At 52.4% G+C, this 21,275-nt stretch overlaps 1 protein-coding gene across 8 annotated transcripts in view; it reads left to right on the top strand.

Moving 5' to 3' along the window:
• Window positions 1-21,275, top strand: part of LOC117003750 (ankyrin repeat and fibronectin type-III domain-containing protein 1-like) — a 212,106-nt gene that overhangs the window by 115,793 nt on the left and 75,038 nt on the right. For 2 of the 8 annotated variants that reach the window (XM_033073950.1, XM_033073951.2), the window contains exon 1: window positions 20,833-21,016. The exons of 4 other annotated variants lie outside the window; for them this stretch is intronic. Coding sequence is in view for 2 of the 4 variants with exons in the window: in XM_033073948.1 (XP_032929839.1) it covers window positions 21,104-21,109 (6 nt within the window). In the remaining 2 variants the exon portion in view is untranslated. Of the gene's footprint in view, window positions 1-20,832; window positions 21,017-21,088; window positions 21,110-21,275 lie in introns of those variants that run through there. 2 more of the 8 variants (XM_033073948.1, XM_033073947.1) reach the window with 1 other exon arrangement.

Raw genomic sequence — 21,275 nt, 5'->3', positions numbered from 1 at the left:
GCCAAGGTCAGGTTGGATGGGGCTTGGAGCAACCTGGTCTATGGAAGGGGTACTGGCCTGTGGGAGGCAGTTGGAATAGAATGAGTTTTAAGGTCCTTCCAACTCTAATCATTACATGATTCTATGAAGTCAGTCTCCAGTTTCTTCTAGGCACTGTTATTTCTGCTGGGGAAACTGGTGGGTGTGATGGACCACTGAACTGCCCCAGCTGGTCAGCCCAAGCAGAAAGGATGCCATTCACAGTCCCAACTGGAACTGTTCCATCAGAAGTCCCCTGGCCCACTGCTCCAGAGCTTCTGCCTTGAAGCTGGGGCAGAGCAGCTCTGGAAAGGTCCTGCTGATTTTGTGGCCTGCAGGAATGTACCTGTGGTACCCAGATCGCTGGGAGGAGGATGGTGATCTCAGCTCCCTGCATGGCCTTGCGAGTTGCTGGGCACTGTGAAGCAACTGTGCTGTATTCTGAATTTCCCAAAGTTGGGTGATGTAGGAACAGAGGCTCCTACTGCTCTGTTTTATTTCTATTAGCCAAACCATTTAACCAGCAAAATTGTTTGCAGAAGCAAAGCACTTTGGTCCCTGAATCGTTGAGCTTCCTCTTTCCATCCGCTCTTGGTAGGACAGCGATCGTGTGCTAAATCCCAATTAATCATTAAGAAGATATTTGAGGTTTAACAGCTATGTTATAAGATACAGTTTTTACTGGTTTTGACCTCAGTTAAATATGTTTTTAATAGTGGATGGTATTTAATTAAACATAAAATAACAGAGGCTTATTAAATCTAGAGAGAGCTTTCCTAGTGATGGATATTGAATGTTAAGTAAATATCACTTGATCATTAGAGGCATATTCAGAGTGGTTTCACAGCCATGTAATAGGCAAGTATCTGATTACCCATCTGCCCAGGTCCAATGAATAAGCTCTTAATAATCAATTGCCACTCATTTAATATATCATAACTGTCCTATTAGACCTGAATTAGATCCTTGTAAGAGCAAACAGAGGCAACCTGGCACTCATTGGGATTTTGAGTGGATTTTCTTTTATTTCAGGTTGATGGTTCATTGAGATTGGGGTGGTTGGAGATTGGATGACACTGGGCTGGGTGATGGACAAGGAAGTTGCACGTTGTGTCTGTGTGGGATCTGCAGCACCACTGTGGTCAGCCCGGAGTGGGGCAGGGTGGGGGCAGGGGCTGCTGGCAGCACTCAGGCTGGGACCATCCATCTGGGATGCAGAGGCTCCCAGAGCTGCACTGGGGGTTGCTGGCTATGGGGTGATGCCGTGACTCCTGGTGTGTTCTTTGGGCACTTGGTCTTTCTCTAGGGCAGGATATCACACCAGGCTGGAAGGAAGGAGATGCAGCGCTACCACACATTCCCATTAACCCGCAGAACTTGCTGCCATGCAGCATCTTCAAAACCCAGTCATTAGCTGGTGTCAGAGGAGGCTGAGACTCATTGTGGGGTGGTAGAATCAGAAAGAGGCACTTAGGGCACAGTGATGTTTGTCATTCAGGGCTGTGTTTAAGGACAGACCAGCAGCTGACCCTGTTTCTCAAGCTGATTCCCATCTCTCTGCTCCATTAATCTAGGTTCTAGTCACTTGTTTCTCCAAGATTTTGTGTCTTGTGTATCAGCAAAGTACTTTGCAGGTTGCCAGATGTGTTGCTTGTGGGCAGACAAGGACCCTAAGAGGACTTGAGACACTCCCTCCTAACCTCAGGAAGCAGGATGTTGAGTGAAGAAGGCTTTAGCTTCATTTTGAGGTGAAATATGATCGATTTTGCAAAGTCCAGCAAGTGGTGGCTGTCCACACTGCTGTATGCAGGAGCTATTCTGGGGTGGCAAAAAGGGGCTGGCACACCTGGCTGGAGTGGGACTTTCTCCTTATCTGAGAGAGATAGAGAACCCTGGCAGCCTGGCAGCTAGAGATGATCTGGAGAGTTTGAGAAGGATGGCTTTCACTTGCTCTGAGACAGCACTTTCTCCAGGAATTAGTTTGTCGCTCATCCTTCAAAATCCCATCTTGTACTTCAGGAGGAAGTGATAGACCAGGACCGTGAGTTTGGGAGCTGTGGGAATAGCATACGTTTGGGTTGGAGAGGACCATAAAGTTCATCCCATCCCACTCCCCTGCCGTGGGCATGGACACCTTCTACTGTCCCAGGCTGCTCCAAGCCTCAGTGTCCAGCCTGGCCTTGGACACTGCCAGGGACAGGAAAGGTTTGGGATATCTGCGTGCAGTGCATGCACAGCCCAGATGGGGTGGGAGGAACAACCAGACCACATCATCCAATTAAGGCTGAACATAAAAAATGATAAATACAGAGGTGGCAGCTTTTAAGCAGAATTAAAGCTGCTGCTGCCAAGCATGGTGCCCCTGTGAGAGGCTGGGGGTTTGGATTTCTGGGGTGGAAGCTGAAGCCCAGAGCACTGCTTTTCTGGAACTCCATGGGTAGCCCTATTAGCTTGCTTATAGCAACACTTCTTGTCTAATTTCTTGTGTTACTGCATTTCACAGGCCACAAGTTTTGCTCGCTGCGTTGTTGCCCAGCACAGCAGCACTGACTCAGCGCTGGAACAATGCACAAGGCAGCCGGGGCCGGTGATTCAGCTGCCGGCTCAGAGGATGAGCCCGGCTCCTCTGCTTGCTTATTAATCTCTGCTTGTGCATGAGTCAGGCTCTCCTCGCTCCCGGGCAGGAAAGCAGCCGTGGTGGGATTTAACCAGGGAGCCAGGAAGGGGCCCAGGGGAGGGTGACAGGCAGGAGCTGCTGCTGTGGCCAGCCAGCATGTGCAGAGGGGATGTGCTTGTGCCACCACCGAGGGCATCTCCTGGCAGTTCCATCCTAACAATTGCCTGTCTCGCCAGCTTGGGGGTCTTGCTGCCTTCCTGTGGATTTCCCTGGGTGGTTTGCAAGGTGGGTCTCATGGCCAAACCTGCTTTGTGGTGACTGTGCCTTGCTCACCCCTCTTGGGTTCTTTTCCCACCCTGGACCCCTCCACCAGCCTGCAGGTGTGTGTTTGGAAGTGTTCCCTGCATGCTGCAGCCCTTGGCAGAAGCCGTGGGAGCTGTAGGACAGTACTGACACCAAGCAGGTTCATCACATGCGCAGCAGTGTTACAGAGTGGGGATCCTTGAACCCAGCAGGATCCAAGCCTGGATTGCTGCAGGATACCAGACCACCAGGATCAGCCCAGTTACACCTTTTTTATGTGCCAATTACCAGCAGCACAGGCCTATGAGAGCAGGCAGGCTCCAGCCTGGCAGGAGGTAAAGCTGGGAGAGCAAAGGTGTGGGAGCACCCAGGTGCTGCCTTGGGCTTGGCTCTTGCCAGGCAGGCAGTGGAGAACCTGCAGGAATTCCTGCAGCCTCCGGCAGGGTAGAAACACACCTGGGGCTGGGCGACAGGAAAAGTTACCAGGCTGTTATGCCACCATTCCTCATCCATAGTGTGGGGGCCAGGGCTACCACACCCATCCAGCAGCTGTGGGCTGGGCTGGGGGCACAGGGGGCAGCCCCACATTGCAAGCCCCGGATGAAGAGCACCGCAGCCTGATCCTGGGCATTCACTCTGCCTTCTCACTTTGTTCTCCGCCCTCCTCACAGAGCCCTGAGCCGACCCAGCCGCCTTGGCCGGGCTCCCCAGGGCCAGCACAGCCATAAAAGCCTCTAATCCGAACAGGCTGGGGCAGAGCCGCCCGCTGCCATCGGGACAACTCTCTGTGTGTGGTTCCTATTTAGTGCAGATTTATTTCCTCTGGGTCGCCGGCTCTGCCGTTGGCTCTGCTTCTGGGAGCATCCAGCATTTACCTTCTTGCAGCAGGGGCTTTGGGGGACTGTAACTTCATTGTACGTGTCAATTAGGAAAACACCCTCAGGAATTTCCTTTCTGATGCTGCCTGGCTCTACAATAACCTCTGTCTCCGTGGCTGCCGGCTCCCCAGAGCCCGTCCCGCCAGAGCAATCCGATGGGGAGCTGGGAGCAGGCTCAGCTCCGCAGACGCCTCCAGCTCCTGTTCCAGCTCCCTCTGAGCGCCGAGCCCCATCTCGTTTCCACTTCTCCTGCACTCCTCACTCCCTCTTAGGGCACTGGAGTTTGGAGTTGTTTTGGAAACCGCTGCGACTCCGGCATGACGTCACCAGGGTTCTGTAGTATCTCTGTCTCCATCCTAGTTAGGCGCTTCCTGCTCCCTGGCTCTCACTCCAGCTCGCCTGGCGTGTCTATGCTCTTTCTTCTTCTCCACAATTCCCCAGGGATTTCTTTTCAACTTTTCCCCCCCACCCCCCCCTTCCCTTCATCTCTTACACAGCGGTTTTGTCTTTTCCTTTCCCTTTTCTTCTTCTCTCTTTCTTTCTTTTTTTTTTTTTTTTAATTATTTTCTTTTCTCCCATCCTCTCCAAAAACAGCCCTTTTGCCTCAAAAGTGGCTTTCCCAATTCATTTTTTGTAGCAGGCACTATGCCCACTCTGCTGCTGATGGGAATCTCAAGGTGTTGGGATGCTCCTGGACAGCTCATTCGTGAGGTCAGGGGACAGGCAGGGGAGCAGGTACCATGGTGGCATCGGGCAGGGTCTCTCCTGTGATGGGGGTTTTCTGCTGCCCCTCTTGTGCCAGCTGCAGGGCTCAGGCTGCACCTCCCCTCTCCTCCCTCATCTCCTCTCCCACCATCCCATCTCAGCCCAGCTTTTCAAGCATAGCAAAACCACTGCTCTACCTCACATCCCCAGCTGTAGCTCCCTTTGCTCTGACACCTCCTTCCCTGTCAGCATCCATCCTGTACCTGCTGTGAGTACCCACATCCCTCTGCCACCCCGGGGCCAGCCTGTGATTCCAAGCCCTGCTGTCTCCTGCCTGGAAAAGCATATGTGTGGCTTCATCATGACTCTCTAGAGAGTGTTCACTAAGCACGAACAAAATACGATTTATTTCTTTAATTTCTTCCCTCACCACTGCTGAAATGCTGCCTGATTGCAGGCAGACCCCCCAGGGCCGTGGCTTTCCTCCCTCTTTTTGCTTATTCATCCCGACCCCCAGCCAAAGCAGTATGGGGCTGTGCTTCCCATGGGAGCAGTCCTGGGAACAGCACTATTAAACATAAAATGCAAATACATATATAGTATGTGTGGGTGGGAGGGTGTGTGTATGTGTGTGTGTGTGTATATATATATATGTACATTTATATATTTGCAAGGGCATGTAGTGATAAGACACAGGAGAATGGCTTTGAACTGAGAGAGAGTAGGATTAGATGGGATATGGGGAAGGAATTGTTCTCTGTGAGGGTGGTGAGGCCCTGGCACACAAGAGAAGCTGTGGCTGCCCCTGGATCCCTGGCAGTGTCCAAGCTGGACACTGGGGCTTGGAGCAACCTGGGACAGTGGGAGATGGCACCCATGGCAGGGGGTGGGATGAGATGGGTTTTAAGGTCCTTTCCAACCCAAACCATTCCATGATTCCATGATTCTGTGATATGCACCTGACCTGCCCCTGCCCTGCAGGAGCTGGGCAGTGCTTCACCTGCCCATAATGGCTGGGTAAACTGAGGCACGGGGAGTTAGTACCAGGAGGACCATGCAATCACAGCCCTGTTGTGGCACACACCATTAGTTTTCTGTCCCTGGGTGTGCCTGTAGCTTGTCAGGTCACTTAATCCCTGGAGTATCTTTTTAATGTTATTTGGATTAAAGTTGAATTGGGGCAGTGGCTGTCCCTGGCTCTGTGAACATGTAGTATCCAGAGGTGAAACCCCAGTGAAGATCAGAGGCTCCTGTTAAGGTTCTGACTCTTTCTGGAGAGAAGTGGGGTCTGGATGCAAGAGTTTCTTTATCCCAGTTCAGGAAGTTCTTCCTCAATGTTTTTTCTCCTCACCCTTGCCAAAGATCTATCCTCATATTTATTTCTAAGTCATTCTCTCCACCTGTGGTCAGCAAGATCTGGGTGCTGTTCACTTGCCACAAGCTTGTGCAGGACCAGAGGCTCCTGCATCCTCCCTGTTGTGCCCATCTGCCACATGTCCCTAAAATACACAGACAGACCAACAGGAAGTGACCAGGGGACTGCTTGCAGTGCTGCTGCCTCTGGCAGTGGATGGACAGGACGGGGGTCCTGGTTGTCCTGCTTAGTGCGGAGGTGTGAGGGCTTTTATGGGACAGACTGTGGGAGTGGGAAACATGGGACACTGTTGAGGGCACAAACCCCTCCTGAGGGCCAGAGGCTGCTGTTTTCAAAGTAGAGGGAAGCTGGGGTGAGTCTGTGCTGAGCCTTAATCTGGCAGGGCCAGTGCTGCTGGGCAGGGCTTAGAGTCATACAGGGATAAGGCAAGGGGAGTGATGCCTTCAGTGGCTCCTGTGAGACAGGACAGGAGAACAATGTCATTTGTTGCTTGTGGAGTATGGAGAGTTTTGTGGTGAGAGAAGCTGTAAGTTTGCTGTACCCTGTATCAGCAGTGTGGGCTTGGTGTCTGCTGTGATTGGAAATTCCCAGCTTTGCCCTTTGGATGGGGGTTGTGGGCTTTCATGGTGATCACACCCAGGAAATCAGAGGTGAAGAGCCACAACCCATCACCTCTGTGTCCCACTGCCACCCCTGACTATGCCTTCTTGGGAACGGCTGCACCCTGAGCTCAGGGGCTGAGGCTTCTCCTGCAGCCACTGCCCAGGGCCTTTCCCTGCACTGCCCAGTGCCCCAGCCCCCACATTTAGAGTGTGGCTGCCAAAGGTTGTCCTGTGGATTTTCACCAATAACCTTTGGATGTGGACGTGGCATTAAAGGATCACTTTGCCTTTGCAAATGCTGGGCTTGTGCAAGCTTTTGGGGTGGGCACCCCAGCCCTGCAGACCTCTCTGTGCTTGGAAGAAGCCATGGGACTGGGGATGGTTCCACTGGAATGATTCAGGGATCCTAGGAAATACTTATATCCTTGTTTTTTAGGTACAGGTTGGTGTAATTTCATTTATCTCTGTCCATTTGTTTGGGATCATCATGCTGCTGGGGTGTGCAGGATGCTCCTTTTCAGGCAGGAGTTGTCAGAGACAGGTAATCCTGCTTCTGAACAGACATTTCCATGAAGTTGCCTCGAGGTCTGTCATTGCTGCTTACCTGGGACAGACGCAGAGGCCTGTAATTTTTGGGAGAGGCTGTGGGCGGCCGGATAGGAATCTTGGAATAGGCTGCTGCCCTCCCAGCAGGGAGAGCCTGGCCACCCAGGAGGGAGAGGAGGAAGACAAGGAGAGAAGGAAGACAAGAACAATAGGGAAGAAGCAAGGACCTCTGTGCAGCTCTGAGTACTACAGAGATGGTGAGTGATTTCACATCAGACTAGGGGGAGTACCAAAGAGATTTACTGGGAAAAAGCAAAAATGCATTCAAGGCAGTTGTTTTTTTCACAAGGTTCATGAAGACTTTGTGGCTCTGGCTGTGGTAAAGGCCAGATGGGCTGAGCAAGCATCTTGGGGAACTGCTGCCGTGTGGAGTGCAGAGGTGAACTCTGCCCAGACCCCTCTGTGTGGGAGGATGTGCCAGAGGAGGGGCTGTGCCTGGCAGGGGACACTCTGGCTCTGAGCTGTGGCTAAGTGGGGTGTGGGTTTGGCCCAGTCCTTACCCCAGTTTTGGGGGGTTCCCATGCCCCCTGAGCTGGAGCTGGGCAGGAGCTTGTGGGATGGGGTGAGCATGAGGACATGGCAGGAGCTGCAGGGTGAGACTGGAGTAGGTGCCACATGTGTGGGTGGCACGGGGAGGAGCAGGAGCCCTGCCAAGCCCTGGAAGCCCCAGCAGGTTGGAGATGTGCCCTTTGCACGCAGGATGTGTCACCTGCCTCCTGAGCAGCTGTTGCATTTCAGCACAGCCCTTGTGACACCTCGGCTGCCATGAGAGCATGCCCTGCCTCGATGTAAGAGCCCTCTCTCTGTGAGTGTTGCCTTGCAGGGATGCTGGGCTGGGCTGCCCTTCTACAACAGCCCAGATCAGCTGGAGCTGGCTGGGGTTTTACTGGAGGTAAAGGTGAGACCTGGGTGGGTCCTGTCTCCCTGGTTTCATGTCAGGGGGTATGAGAACTGTCTGTGCTGTCCCTCAAGTGACATCGTGCTGCTACCAAGGTCCTTTGTAGGGCTCAGCCTCTCTGGGTGTTCCCATCACGCCGCTGTCCCACAGGCATTCCTAAGGCTTGTTTGGTTATGGACTAAAACTGGTTCCCAGGTCCTCAGTGGTGGAGGAGAAGGGATGGTTTGGGTTCCAAGGGAGCTGGGCAGCAGTGTGTGGTACTAGCTCATGCTGGGTGGCCACAGGGAAGTGGATTTGGAGCTCTGAATCGTGGTCCCTTGGCAGAGCTGGTTGGGAATTTTTCAGGAGAGGAATGTTGGAGCTGAAAGCTCTGCACAGCTCTGACCTGACCTACTGTGAGACAGCACATGGTTTTATAAAACAAGATGCGAGGATGACATGGTCTGAGCTCTCTGGCAGGATTTACTGAGGCTGTATCATGTCATGGGCATCCCCTTCTGCTCCATCTGCAGACAGAGTTGGATGTGAGCACTGTGGCAGTGTTTGTTTAGATCTCTGCTGTCCTGCACTTGGCTGACAGTGTCAAATCTCCTCTTCCTGCAGGAACAACTGCTTTGTAGTGGTGTGGGGCATCCCAGGGACCCTGTGGTGCCCCACGCCCTGCAGCCTCAGCCCAGGGACAGAAGGGTACCAGTGGGGCTGGGGGTGCCTCTCCCTGGACACAGCTGCCACCATCTTGGCATGATGTTGGATGAATCTCTGAATCCAGCCATTGAAAACTCCATTTTCTGGATGCCCTAAAAGGCAAAAATTAATACAAGGCTGTTGTGTGATAGGTTCAGGTGATACCCAATCCTCTATTGGTGTTGGGGTCACTGGACCCTGCAGTGAGGCATTGGGCTGCTGTGCCTTCACCTGGGCATGGGGGTCCCTCCCTGCACCCTGGCACAGAGGTGCTGCCCTGTACCTGCTGTGATGTGGGGACTGTCCCAACCAGGCAGTGCAACAGGCACAGGTGCTGTAGCAAGTTATCAAATACTGAATAAATTTGGAAGGGCTTTCAAGCTCCAAAGGGTTTATCAGTTGTGTTCTCGGTCTCACATCCTTGGTAAAGCTCCCAGGAGCCTTCCCGTTGAGTCCCGAAAGGGGTGGAAGGTGGATGCTCCCTCACACACACTTAATTCTCCATGCTGACAGCAGGACTGCCAATAAAACAACTTTTAGTTGTCTGTGCTGGTTTGATGTGCTGTGCTAAGAGCATGTGGACCTCATCCAGCCCCACCTCCCCGGAGCGCTGTGTGAACATGACGTGTGGCTTCTTGTGACCAGTACATAGCATTTGGGGAATGAAAAGAAAAACAGAAAGGTTGGTTTGTTATTCTTAGTGATATATGAAAGAACTGTCAACTCCATCTTGAAATCATGAATCCCTGGGTATTCCTGGGACAGGGCAAAGGAATGCATCCTGCAGTATTTTTTCACTTGGAACAACCATTTGGCTCTTCTTGGTCTGAAAAGTTAAACTTGGACCGAGTAACAAATTAGTACCGTCTCTTAGACACTGTCTGGCTGGGATGGAAACACTTCTGTGACCTGGTTTATCTGCATATCCATCCTGATGGCTTGGACAAGGCTCACTGCTGGCTCCAACTGCTTTCCAGGGCGCTGCTGGCTCCGGCGCCAGTGCCGCGCAGTGCTGATGGTGCGGGGGGAGCTCAGACATGCTGCTGCTCCTCATCAGGTTGTCAGGACATGAGAAGAGGTGCTTTCTAGAAGATTTTTGTATTTCAGGTTTGATTTTTTTTATTTCTTTTGTAATGATTTTTCTTAGATTGGTAGAGCTGGAGAAAATAATTTCTTCTTCAGGCTGCTCCTTAGTAGAATGATGGAATGGTTTGGGTTGGAAGGAAAATTACAAGCTCACGTTGTACCGACCCCCTGCCATGGGGCAGGAACGTTTTCCACCATACCTGTCCCCCATCTAACCTGTCCTTGACCACTTCCAGGGAGGGGGACCTGGATGCTTCAGACTGGTGACAAGGGCGCTCTGTGCCCAGCCCTTGACTAAAAACTGATAAAAGATGGGCTGTAGCCCTCGTTACCATCTCCTGGCACAGATTTCCATCTCCTAACCACCCTTCCTGTATTCTCACCTCCTGCTGTGAGCAGTGGCTCCAGAGGTCTGGTGGGAGGAATATGGAGGTGCCAGGGCACTCCCTGGGTCTTCTGCGCAGGAATTCCAAACAGGAAAGAAAACTTGGAAAGATACTACCTGCACTTTGTGTATTGTTTGTGTAGTTCAGGAGAAGAATTGGCTTGCTGTGCTGTATCAAACGTTACAACACATTCCTGGGGGCTCCGGAGTGTGTTGCCAGATTCAGGGTCACATTCTGCCTCCCATATTAGTGTCACCTGCACAGCCCTTGCTGCTATGCCCCAGTCCACACCAGTGCCATGTGCTCATGCTAACAGCATCCCCAGTGCTGTGTTGCATCTGCAGAAATCCAGGAAAAAGGAGGATTTTTATCCACCTCAGATCCAGTGCAGAGTGAGGGGGAACTTGAGGCTGCTTGTGTGGGGGCATTCCTGCATGGTTGAGTGCCTTGGTCAGCACCCACATCCCAGGCTGGGACTGGAGCACCTCCACAAGCATCACGCTGAAAGGACCCTGCCCTGCCCTGAGGCATCCTCACTCTGCTGCTCAGGAGAGTCTGGGTAAGATGGGCTGAAAATTAATTAAAAAATCCCCAAGGAAGAGATGATTTCCTAGTGCTGGCCAAGAAACATGACACTGAGCAAATAGCAGAAAATAAAACAAAAATAAAGTTCACATTGGATCTGGAAATGGACATTTAATTTGCAACATGGATGGTGTCTGCGTGCAGAAATCTTGATTTCAGCTTGGGTCTCACAATGCAAAAGTCCCTGTAAACGATATTCCTGTGTGCACGTTCTGGAGCCCTGTGCCATGTCATTAACAGAGCACTCCTTCTGGGAGTACATTCTTCCCTCATTTTCTATCCCCATACATTAAATTGATAGTTTGGGGGATTACTGCTCTTTCCAAGCTCACATGGGTGGAGTCCCCTTTATATGGCCATGCTGGTATGTAGTGAATTTGAACTGGCGCAGCAGAAAACTGGAAAATTTGGAACAGATAACTGTCTCCTATCTTTATATGGGAACATCAGAGTTTGTAGCTTTATTCTGGGGTTTTTGCCATTCCAAATATAATTTATTCTTTTATATAACTGTTTTCATATGATACACTCTGAAGAGCGGATAATGGTTTGGGGAGGATATAATCATTCCCCGCCCTCCTCAAGGCTGTCTTCCCAATTAATGAGATTGAGAACACGTTCCAAAAATCTATTTTTCCTCTCTGGGTTTTTTCTAATGTACTCAATTTATTCTGTAGTGTGTCTTACGGTTCTTTATGGAGTCTGATTCCTAAATATTTGGTGGTGGTTGGCTGGCTGGAGCCTGTGTAAATGCTCAGGGTCTGGATGCAGTTGTGGGAGCAGTGAGGTATGGACTATCCCAGTCCCTTTCCACTTGGAAAGGTGGACTTGGGGACATCAAGGTCATCATTGTCCCTACCTTACTGCTGACCTCAATCTGACTACTAGATGGGGTAGCTCTGTGGGAAGCTGTGTGCTTCCTGGGGATGGAGGGGCATCCTTGTCCTTTGGCTCCTTCTTCCCTCCTATCTGGATGAGAAATGGATGGCCAGGACTGAACCAGTGCCTCCATCCCTCAGGAAAGGCGGTTCCAAGAGAAATGTGCAAAGCTCCAGGGGCTCCTTCTTCTTAAAGCCCTACCTGTAGCCAAAATAGATAAAGTTCTTGTAAGTTTTTCTCTGCTCACATTGGTGATGCTCCCAAAAACCTGTGCTGTATTATCTTAGAATCATGGGGTGGTTTGGAATGGAAGGGACCCATCTCGAAGGGACCTTAAAGCCCATCTCATCCACCCCCTGCCATGGGCAGGTACGCACTCCATGATTTGAGGTTGCTTCAAGTTCTGTCCAGCCTGGCACTTCCAGGGATGGGGCACACACAGCTTCATATGAATTTCAGAGAGCTTGCTGCTCCAAAATGGGTTGGTTGATACGTTACAAGCCCTAATAAACAAACAAACAAACAAACAGAAAACCACTTTTCACTTGAGAGTAAAAGTGAATTTTTAGGCCTAGAGGAGTTACCTTGGGTCAGTGATGGTGGCAAAGGGATGCTCAGAACAGACCTTTCATTGTTATCCAGGCGGTGAAATTTTCCTGCTATGTCTAAGCAGTGAGTTTGCTCTGTATTGGTAGAGCTCATATGCTCCCTCTGAGTCACATCTGTCCCTGTCCTGACCAAACCCTATGCTAGCTGCTGTTGGCTTGAGACAAAGCTGAGGCAGCACTCCAGGAGCATGTTGTAGCCTTCTGTAGCACACACCTTGCCCAGCCCCATCAGCTCCCTGGGGATGAGCAGTACAGGAGGAGCAGGCTTCCCATGCATTGGGCTCAGTGCTAGGTACTGAAGAGGAAGAGGAGGATGATAAAGAGGCCAGCTGTGAGGAGCATCCTTGTTTTGTGGTAGGCATGTCATTCTGCATACAGCCCTCCTCTTCCTTCAGGAAGGACTAGGAGCAGTTAAAATAATTTTGTGGTGGCAGCCACACTCCTGGGAGTGGGGATTCACTTCTACACTGATTGAGTCAGATGTTGTATGACCCTGAGGAGACACTTCCAGGGCCAAAAGTACGAAAAAACTGCTCTCCAGTGGTGTTTTGAACTCTGGGTGGATGTTGATGTTCAGAGAAGCCATGGCTGCCAAGACAGAGCTAGAGACCCATGGCAGGGAATGAAATGAGATGAGATTTTAAGGTGGCTTCCAATCCATTCCAGCCCTGTAGGGTTTTGTGTCTCGTACGAGTGTGGGCTCTGTTTATGTCCCTACAGGTCTTGTGTGTGCTCTGGTTGTTAATAACTTGTGTGTGGGTGACAACCAGGTCCCCTGGATCCCTGCTCTGCTCAGATCCTCCCCATTTTCCACATGTGTTACCCCAGGAGGGGTTTGATGACAGGGGACACTTCCTGGGGGTGCTTTGTTGGTCCTGGTCCTGCTCACTGAGACAAAGGCATTGCTGCTGCTCAGGGGTCTGTGGTGCCCAGACAGCAAACAGGGTGCTGTGGTGCCTGGCAGCAAACGCCAGGCAGTGGAGGTGGGACACCCCACTGTGGTCCACTTACAGCTGGTGCCTTCTCCCTGTCCAGGGGCTGAGGCTGCTGGAGGAGAGGGACATTCCCATGAGCTTGTTTTTCCAGGCAGACTGGAGCTGGTGCCAGGGGTGTATGAAGGCAGTGCGAGAGACAACGGAGATGCAGAGCTCTGTCCAAGGAGAGGTGGGGTGGCTGGAAGGACAGCAGGGATGGGATGAGACCAGCAGCCTGGCTCAGCAGTGGGGTAGGGTGAGGATGGGGATGTGGTGGAGGCTAGCTGCCTGCCAAGGTACCCCTGGGGGTGTCAGCACCCTTGAACAACCCCTGACACAGTCTCCTGGAGACTCTCATGCTTGTGCTGCTCACTGGTCCCCCTGGGTGCCTCAGGGAAAGGTCTTCCCCAGCCCAAGCTGCAGCCCTGGGTCCCACTGGAGCAACCAGCAGGGAGGGGAGGGAGGAGAGAGGAAGTGAGGGAAGAGAAGGGGAGGGAGAACACCCTCGTTTGCTCCCCATGCTATAATTAGCTGGGCTGGTGGGCAGAGCTGCTGTCAGGCTGCTGACACCCAACCTGGCTGTGGGCACGCAGGGCCACATGTGAAGTGCACGCTGCAGGACAGGGTGTAATTAATTAGCTGCATGCCCTGGGAGCTGGGAGCTTACTACTTGGATCCAGATTCTTTTCTTGCCTGTTTTATTTTTTTAACCGGTGATGAAAGATAGAACTTCACCTATAAACCAGTATAAATATGTAGGAGGATGGAAGTGTTCAAGGCCAGAATGGATGGGACTTGGAATAACCTAGGATAGTGGAAGGTGGGTGGAATGGGATGAGCTTTAAGGTCTCTTCCAACCCAAACCACTCTGTGATTCTATGACCTGGTGTTCCCAATGATTAAAAAATAACAAGACCATTTGTAAATACCAGGCAGCACATGAATGCAATTCATGATCAGGCAGCTGACGTCCCCAAAATGAGGCAAAATAAAAAATCCAGCAGGTTTTAGCAGGAACACAGGCCCGGCCACGCTCCTCTCCAGCACGTGCTGTGCTCAGGGCTTCCTGCTATAAATAGCAACAAGTTCAGCTCCACAGCTCAGCCCTGATCCTGCAAACACTTAAGCCCAAGCACAGCTTCTTCCCGATGTGCTCCAAGCTGCTGTAATGGTTTGCAGGCTGTAATCATGAAAAAGAAGGAAAAAGAAGATGGAGAAGGGAGGGCGTGCAGCCCAGCACTGGTGGTACTGGTAATGGGTGACTGTGCACCTCGTGCCTGTGGCTCTTCGGGCACATCCTGCAGCTCCTGCTGCTCCCGAGGCTTGGATGAATGACAACAGGGAGCCAAGGTGCCCAGACCTGGGTGCTGTGGGGCTGGCAGGTTTACAAGCCCCTGTGGTTGTGCCAGCAGTTTGACAAGTTCTTCCTTCCAGAAGCAGCAAGTGCAGGGTCTGGCTGTGCTGGCCCCGTCAGGGCTCTGGGAGCTCCTTGCACAGGGAGACTCCAGCACAGAGCCTGTGCGTGCCTGTGTGGCTGTCTGAGCATGAATGAATTCCTACAGGCATGCAGTGCTACAATAGCACTGGGGATAGCAAAGCTTCCTGGATGAGCTCTCAGGAAAGAAATGCTTTGAAGCTCGGGTCAGTCTCAGCTTGGTGTGAGCTGCGAGGCGTTTGCGGGTGAGCTCCCCTTGGCACGGGAAATGTGGCTGGGAAGAGGCTCAGCTGGGGAAAGCAGGGCTGAGAAGATGCTGCAAGGGGTGGGAGGGAAAGGAGGGAGTGCAAAAGGACTTGTTTAATGGGGGTGCTGGCAGATGCTCACAAGTAGACTCACTTTTCCTCCCGCAGGAAGGCAGGCTGGGATGGAGTTGTTCCTCCTTTCATGGCTGATGGGGAAGCCCAAGTCACTGTGAGGGTCTGTGCTGCAGCCAGCCCAGTTGTGTGGGTATCATTGCTGAGGGAGGGAGATAGAGGGGGCTGGGGGCCCCTGGAGCCATGCCGGCATGGCTTGTGGAACCAGGGCCTGGCTCCTTCCTCCTGCTCCAACACAGATCCCTGCTCCACTGTGCAGTGCACCTGTAGGGGTGAACTCCGAGCTGGAGGAGAAGGAAGAGGAAGCAGAATTAATGATGTTGGGAAATTTGACACTGTTCTGGCTTGGCCTGTCCTGAAGAGTGTAACAACCTGCTGGCAGAGCCAGGCTGAGCTGCAGAGACATACTTTGGAGTGAGGGGCCAGTGATAGGGCTGCTATCCCTGAGTGCCCATCACATCACTGCCCTGGGGCTCAGGGAGAGGCTGAGTGGAGACCACAGAATCATGGAATACCTTAGAATGGACCCACAAGGACTGGACCCAAGTTGGACCTAAGAGCTGGACCCAAGTCCAACCCCTGGCCCTGCACACACACACCAACTGTCCCACCCTGTGGATCCCTGGCAGCTCTGTCCAAACACTCCCAAAGCTCTGGCAGCCTCGGGGCCATGCCCATTCCCTGGGGAACCTGGGCAGTACCCCAGAATCCTCTGATGGTCACCCCATTTTCCGAAGAACCAGGTTTATGTTTGTGTTTCAGGCCCCAGAAAAACGCCTCGCCTCCTGGGTCCTAACTGTGAGGGTGGGTGAGCAGCCAGAGTTGCCATTGAGCCTCTGCTGAGCTGAGCTGGAGCAGGGTGGTGCCCACCTGCTCACAGAAGGATGTCCTGGCATTGTCAGGGGCTGGGGTCAGGTTGGTGTCTGAGCAAGGGTGTGGCATCAGGGAGACACTGAAACATAGACCCCCTCTTGCCCTGTGTGTCTTGGGCAGGTGTCTAGAGAACACCAGGAGCTTCCCAGCTCCCGAGTGTGGGGTTTGCTGCCCTGCTGGGGGTGGCAATAGGGCCTTGGTTCTGTTCTCTGGGTTACTTCAGTGTACTGTGTGTGCATAGCCATGTTTCCCTTCTCCTTCCCCCTTCAGTGGCCCAACCCCCCTTTTCTCTGGTTTCCAGCTTGTTTTTCACCTGTTGGACTCAAAGCCCAGCTTGGATGTGCATTACTGACCCATGTGCATGCATAGGGTCAGGCAAGTGTTTGCAGGCAAGTGTGAGAGCTGGTCAGGCTCCTGCTCTGAGCTGGCTGGGATGAGGCAGCTGTGGAAGAATGAATGTGCTGGAGCCATTGGCATCCTGCCCTGGCTGGGGTGGGTCTGGGGGCAATCACGACCCCTCCTTGGATCCTTTGCAGTCAAGGCAGGAGAGGCAGGATCATGCTGGTGGGAGGCTGGTGGCTCACACCCCTCCTCCCCATGGTCCCATGGGTGCTTTGACCTTGCAAAAATACCATCCTCCCACAAAGACCCTTCTGTGATTCTCAGTGGGTTGTGTTCTCTTCCCTCCTTTCCTTGAGTCAGCCATTCTCATCTGGGCAGCACTCCCTGCCCCACCTGACCCTTCTGTGCCACCAGATTTGTTTTGTTGTGTCACCCACCCTGTATTAGACATCCTGGTTCTCCGCTCCTTGTTCTCCATTCCTGGTTCTCCATACTTCAGCACACAGGCAGGATCTGCTCTCCATCCAGGATGGCCTTAGGGAACCTGGGCTGCCCCCAGCTTGGTGACCTGGAGCTCCCTCCAGGCTGGGACCCACACTGAAGGCAGGAGTTACCTCTGTGATTTTCAGCTCTGCAATCTGGCTCATCCAGCATGAAATTCAAGTTTTAGGATTTGAGGGTTCATCTGGCCTCAGCTGATGTTGTGGGGCTGCTTGGGGCTATATTAGCTCAGGGCCCTGGCAGTCCTGGGGCTGTTTGAGGAGTGCAGTGTTGGGGGCAGGTGGGATGAGGGGAGGCAGCATTCCCAGAGCCCTTTGGCTCCTCAGCCAACCCTTGCCAGAGGGCTGGAGGGAGATGGGGTGCATGGAGTACCCAGCCTGGCCCTGCTCCAGTCCTGTGCAAGGATGCTGTGAGCTGGGGTGGGGGCTGCCATCTCCTTTCTTCTCCTCCCAACCAACCACTCACATCCCAGACTCTGAATTTTATTCCCCTTCCGACAGTCAGGCATCGCCTCCTGATTACTCATAACTGCAGCATGCTGCAGATACACAGAGTTTGAGGAATGGCTGTGCCTGGGAGCAGAACCAGCAGGATCCAGGAGGACAGCTGGGTTGGGGGGAACAGGCTATGTAGCCCTGGTCCCCAAATCCTGACCTGCCCTGGGGGCCAAGCATCTCCTGCTCATGCCCAAATCTCCTGCAATCTGTCCAGCCCAGCTCCAAGTGCAGCTCAAGGATGCTGAGGTCCCGGCAGGTGAGCAGGTGACAGTGGCAGTGTGGCAGCACAGCCTGTAGCCAGTGATGGCTTGTGAGTTTGCTTTGCAGAATCCTCTTCTAGCCTGGAAAAATCACTCATCCTTCAGTTTTCCTCTGGTTTGTTTGTGTGGGCATTGATTACGCTGGGAGTTACCAAGCCAGATTTTATTGGAATGACATAGAAAGCTGCCACCTGTGAGCAGCCACCAGTCTTTGGGGATTATTTTAGTGTAGTTTCTAAATAATTGCGTGAGGCTTCTTCAGCCTTGCTAATAACTTTGTTCTCCCAGGGACACTGCCTAGAAAAAAAGATGAACCAAGATTATGCTTGGCAACATTTATGAGAGGAAAAAAGTACAACAGGATTGATGTCTGCGGCAGGAAGAAATAAATAAAACAATACCTCTGTCTCAGCCCCTCCACGAACATCCTTGTTTCCAACCCCAGATCTGTTATCTCCCCAGCATGGTTGAATTTTGGAATTCAACACACTCCTTTAAATCACTCATCATTTCTGTCTGCAGCATGTTGTGCTAATTTTTACTAGGAACCAGCAGGGCTGCCTCTGGAGATGAGCTGGCCTAGGGAATCTGGACTGCTGTATTACCTATATTGTGTAGCTCACAAAATTATTTAGTTAGTGCCTGAAAAGTGAAATTAAATTAACAAATTCAAACGTTCCTGTTGGCCCATATTCATAGAATCAAAGAGTGGTTTGGGTTGGAAAGGACTTTAAATCTCGTCTTGTCCCACCCCTTGCCATGAGCAGCTACCACTATCCCAAGTTTCTCCAAGCCCCATCCAACCTGTCTTTGGAGACTTCCAGGGATGGGGCATTCATCATCTGGGACAGCAGCCTTGTGTCTCACCTTCCTCTCCTGGCCCTGCTGGGGCACTGGAGGGATGGAGTGCATATCCTGGGAGGTTTTGGTGGCTACCCTGCCCAGTGCCACATGCCAAGGCAGCAGGGCCTGCTCCTGCCCCCACAGGTGCCTCTGTGCTGCCCATGCCTACAGTCCCTTTCCCTTGGTGTCTCAGGAGGAAAGGGTGGAGATGGGTGCAAGCCTCGCTTGAGGTGTTTGTTTTAGAAAGACAAGCTAATAAAAATTATTTCATTAAGGGCCTTAAACTGTGCTTCCTCAGCCCTGAGTCATCAGTGAAGTGAGCAAGCGAGGAGCAGCAGTGGGTCCTGCTGGGGGGTGACTCATGCTGCAGCGTGGGGCTCACAGGGACTCAGAACTGGTTGATGCTGCTCTGCCTCTATCTGAGGATGGCTGGGGGAAACAGCAGGCCACTTTTTGCTCCTCTGCCTCTTTCAGTTCCCAGGCTTCAGGCACAGGCAGGAAAGGAAAAGCCAGTCCCAGCTCCCAGTAAGGTCAAGACCTGTCCTCTCTACACTGGTTTGTTTAGTGAGTGCTGTAAAACCTGCTCTATCCCTCCCACTCAGAGGTGTTAAAACTCTGTTCAAACCCAGTGACAGAACATTTTTCGTAAGATCCAGGATGTGTGCTCCCTTTGCCTGACCCTGCTTCCTTACATCCCACCCTTTCCATGGCCACTTTTTGACCTGTGCATTTGCCTGCTGGTCATGGTCCTATTCTCTTCTGGAAAGAGAGTAAGGAGGCAAAAGGCTGTGCATGGGCAATATGGGAAAATTGAGGCACAAGCTGGGAAGAAATGGCTCGAGGCCAGACTTTGGGCTGGTGGTACAGCCACCAGCTGATTCAAAGCTCCTGGTCTTGCTCCAGGCCCAATTCCTTGGACATGTTGCTGAAATTCTGCTTTTCCTCCTTACTTACTGTTTTCTTCATGAGCTTTAAAATTAGTAATTTTGGCTCATCATTGCTGTAATCACTACCCAGTTTATTGTTGTTTTCTTTTTTTAAATCTCTCTGCAGTATTAGCTCCTCATTGTTTTATCCCACATATCTAAAACCTTAGTTTTCCACTGGCATTGATGGGAGCTTTTCCTATGGACCTCAGCTGTGGCTGGGTGGAGGGTCTGGCTATGTGAGGTGCAGATTTTCCAGATGTTGTTTCAATAGCATTGAGAACACTGTGAGCGATTTCTCCGTAAATATCAGCAGTTCTTCATGATCCCCACTAGAACAGAGAGCAGAAGGAGCTGAATTTGTTGTGGCTCGGGTTTTGGGTGCAAGTTTAAGGAAGTAAGGAAATACCACCTGGGAATGCTGTGCTGGAAGGAGTGGAACTGTTCCTGAATGTGCTGTGGGCTTACATCACAGCTCCCATTGCTCAGGTCCCATCACTCACCCTTGAGCAGTTACTCATTTTTCTGCTACCTCAGGAATGCATGGAGTGGTTTGGGAGATCTGGGGATCTCCTGGAGATCTCTCAGCCCAATCAGTGCAGGATCACCTACCTTGGATTGTCCTGGACACCCAGGACCATGTCCAGTGTGTTTTGGATGTCTCCAAGGATGGAGACTCCACCACCTATCTGGGCAGGTTGTGCTAGTGCTGGATCAGCCCAATTGTTGTATGGTCATTGATTCATGGGGCTTTGCTGCAGCTTCTTGCTGCTGTGGGATCAGAGGAGCAGCAGGGACAGCCAGGAGCTGCTCAGAGCTCTTGCATGTTGACAATCAGTACCAGGGCAGGTGACATCTTAGAACAACAGAATCACAAAATCTCCTGAGGTGGATGGGGCCCACGAGGATCACTGAGTCCAGCCCCCTGGCCCTGGCCAACAATCCCACCCCGTGCGTCCCTGGCAGCGCTGTCCAAACACTCTTGGAGCTCTGGCAGCCTCGGGGCTGTGCCCATTCCCTGGGGAGCCTGGGCAGTGCCCAGTACCCACTGGGGAAAGAGCCTTTCCTGATATCCAACCTGAACCTCCCCTGGCAGGGCTGCAGCCATTTCCAATGAGCTTTCCACCCCAAAGGGAGGCTGCTCCTCATGTGCTCCCAGTTCTACCCCCAGAGTTCGGTGTGCCCTGGGCTGAGCACAAGGACGTCACACTTGCAGACTGATGTACCCTGTGCCCTGGGTACCTGCAGCCTCCCCATTCTGCTGGTGACCAGCCCTCGTCTCTGTGTCATGGGGATGGTCACCCACCACAGAACCACATGCCCATCTTGTGGCTTGGCCAGAGCTCCCTTTTGGCTATGTTTTGGTGACAGTGGATCCCTGCCTGCTTAAAAACTGGGGTCCTCCTCTCCCTGCTGGCTTCAGTGGGAGTTCTCTTAGGCTTTGGCTGGCAAGGGGAAGCTTTGGGAGGCTCTTGCAGGCCTGATTAGTATTCGGCCCCTCTGCTCTCGCTGTTTCAACTTGGAGCTCACCATTGCCTGGCAACCAGGGAGCAAAACTACAACAGCAGCCCCGAGCCCAAGCAGTGCCCACCAGGCTGCGCACACCGGCACAGGGGACAAGGGCGGCACGGCCACCCCTACTGCTGCTCACTGCCCCCCACCCCACACGGTGCACGGACAAGGATCATCTCCAGGACAAGGAGAAAGAGAAGGAGGAGAAGAGGGCTGTGGTGGTGCAACAGCTTTGGTGACACACAGGTCTGGTGGGTCTGTGTTTGTCTGTCCTGGTGCTGTCTGCCATGAGCATCTCACAGTGCTGGCACAGCCTGCCCTGCACAACCCTTGATGCAGGTACCACTGTGTGCTCAGGGAGCTTGTGTCATGCGCTGGGGCCTTGGAGCAGGGCTGGGGGCCATCCCTGCTGTGGGCATCTCTGGGACAAGGTGTGTTGGAGAAGAGACCGGGATGCGTGTGGGGTACATGGTCCTGTCCTTACTGTGTGAGGAGCTGCACACAC

The sequence above is a fragment of the Catharus ustulatus genome, chromosome 16, assembly GCF_009819885.2.
Source record: "Catharus ustulatus isolate bCatUst1 chromosome 16, bCatUst1.pri.v2, whole genome shotgun sequence".
NCBI classification, from domain to species: Eukaryota; Metazoa; Chordata; class Aves; order Passeriformes; family Turdidae; genus Catharus; species Catharus ustulatus.
This window is presented reverse-complemented; position numbering and strand designations above follow the sequence as displayed.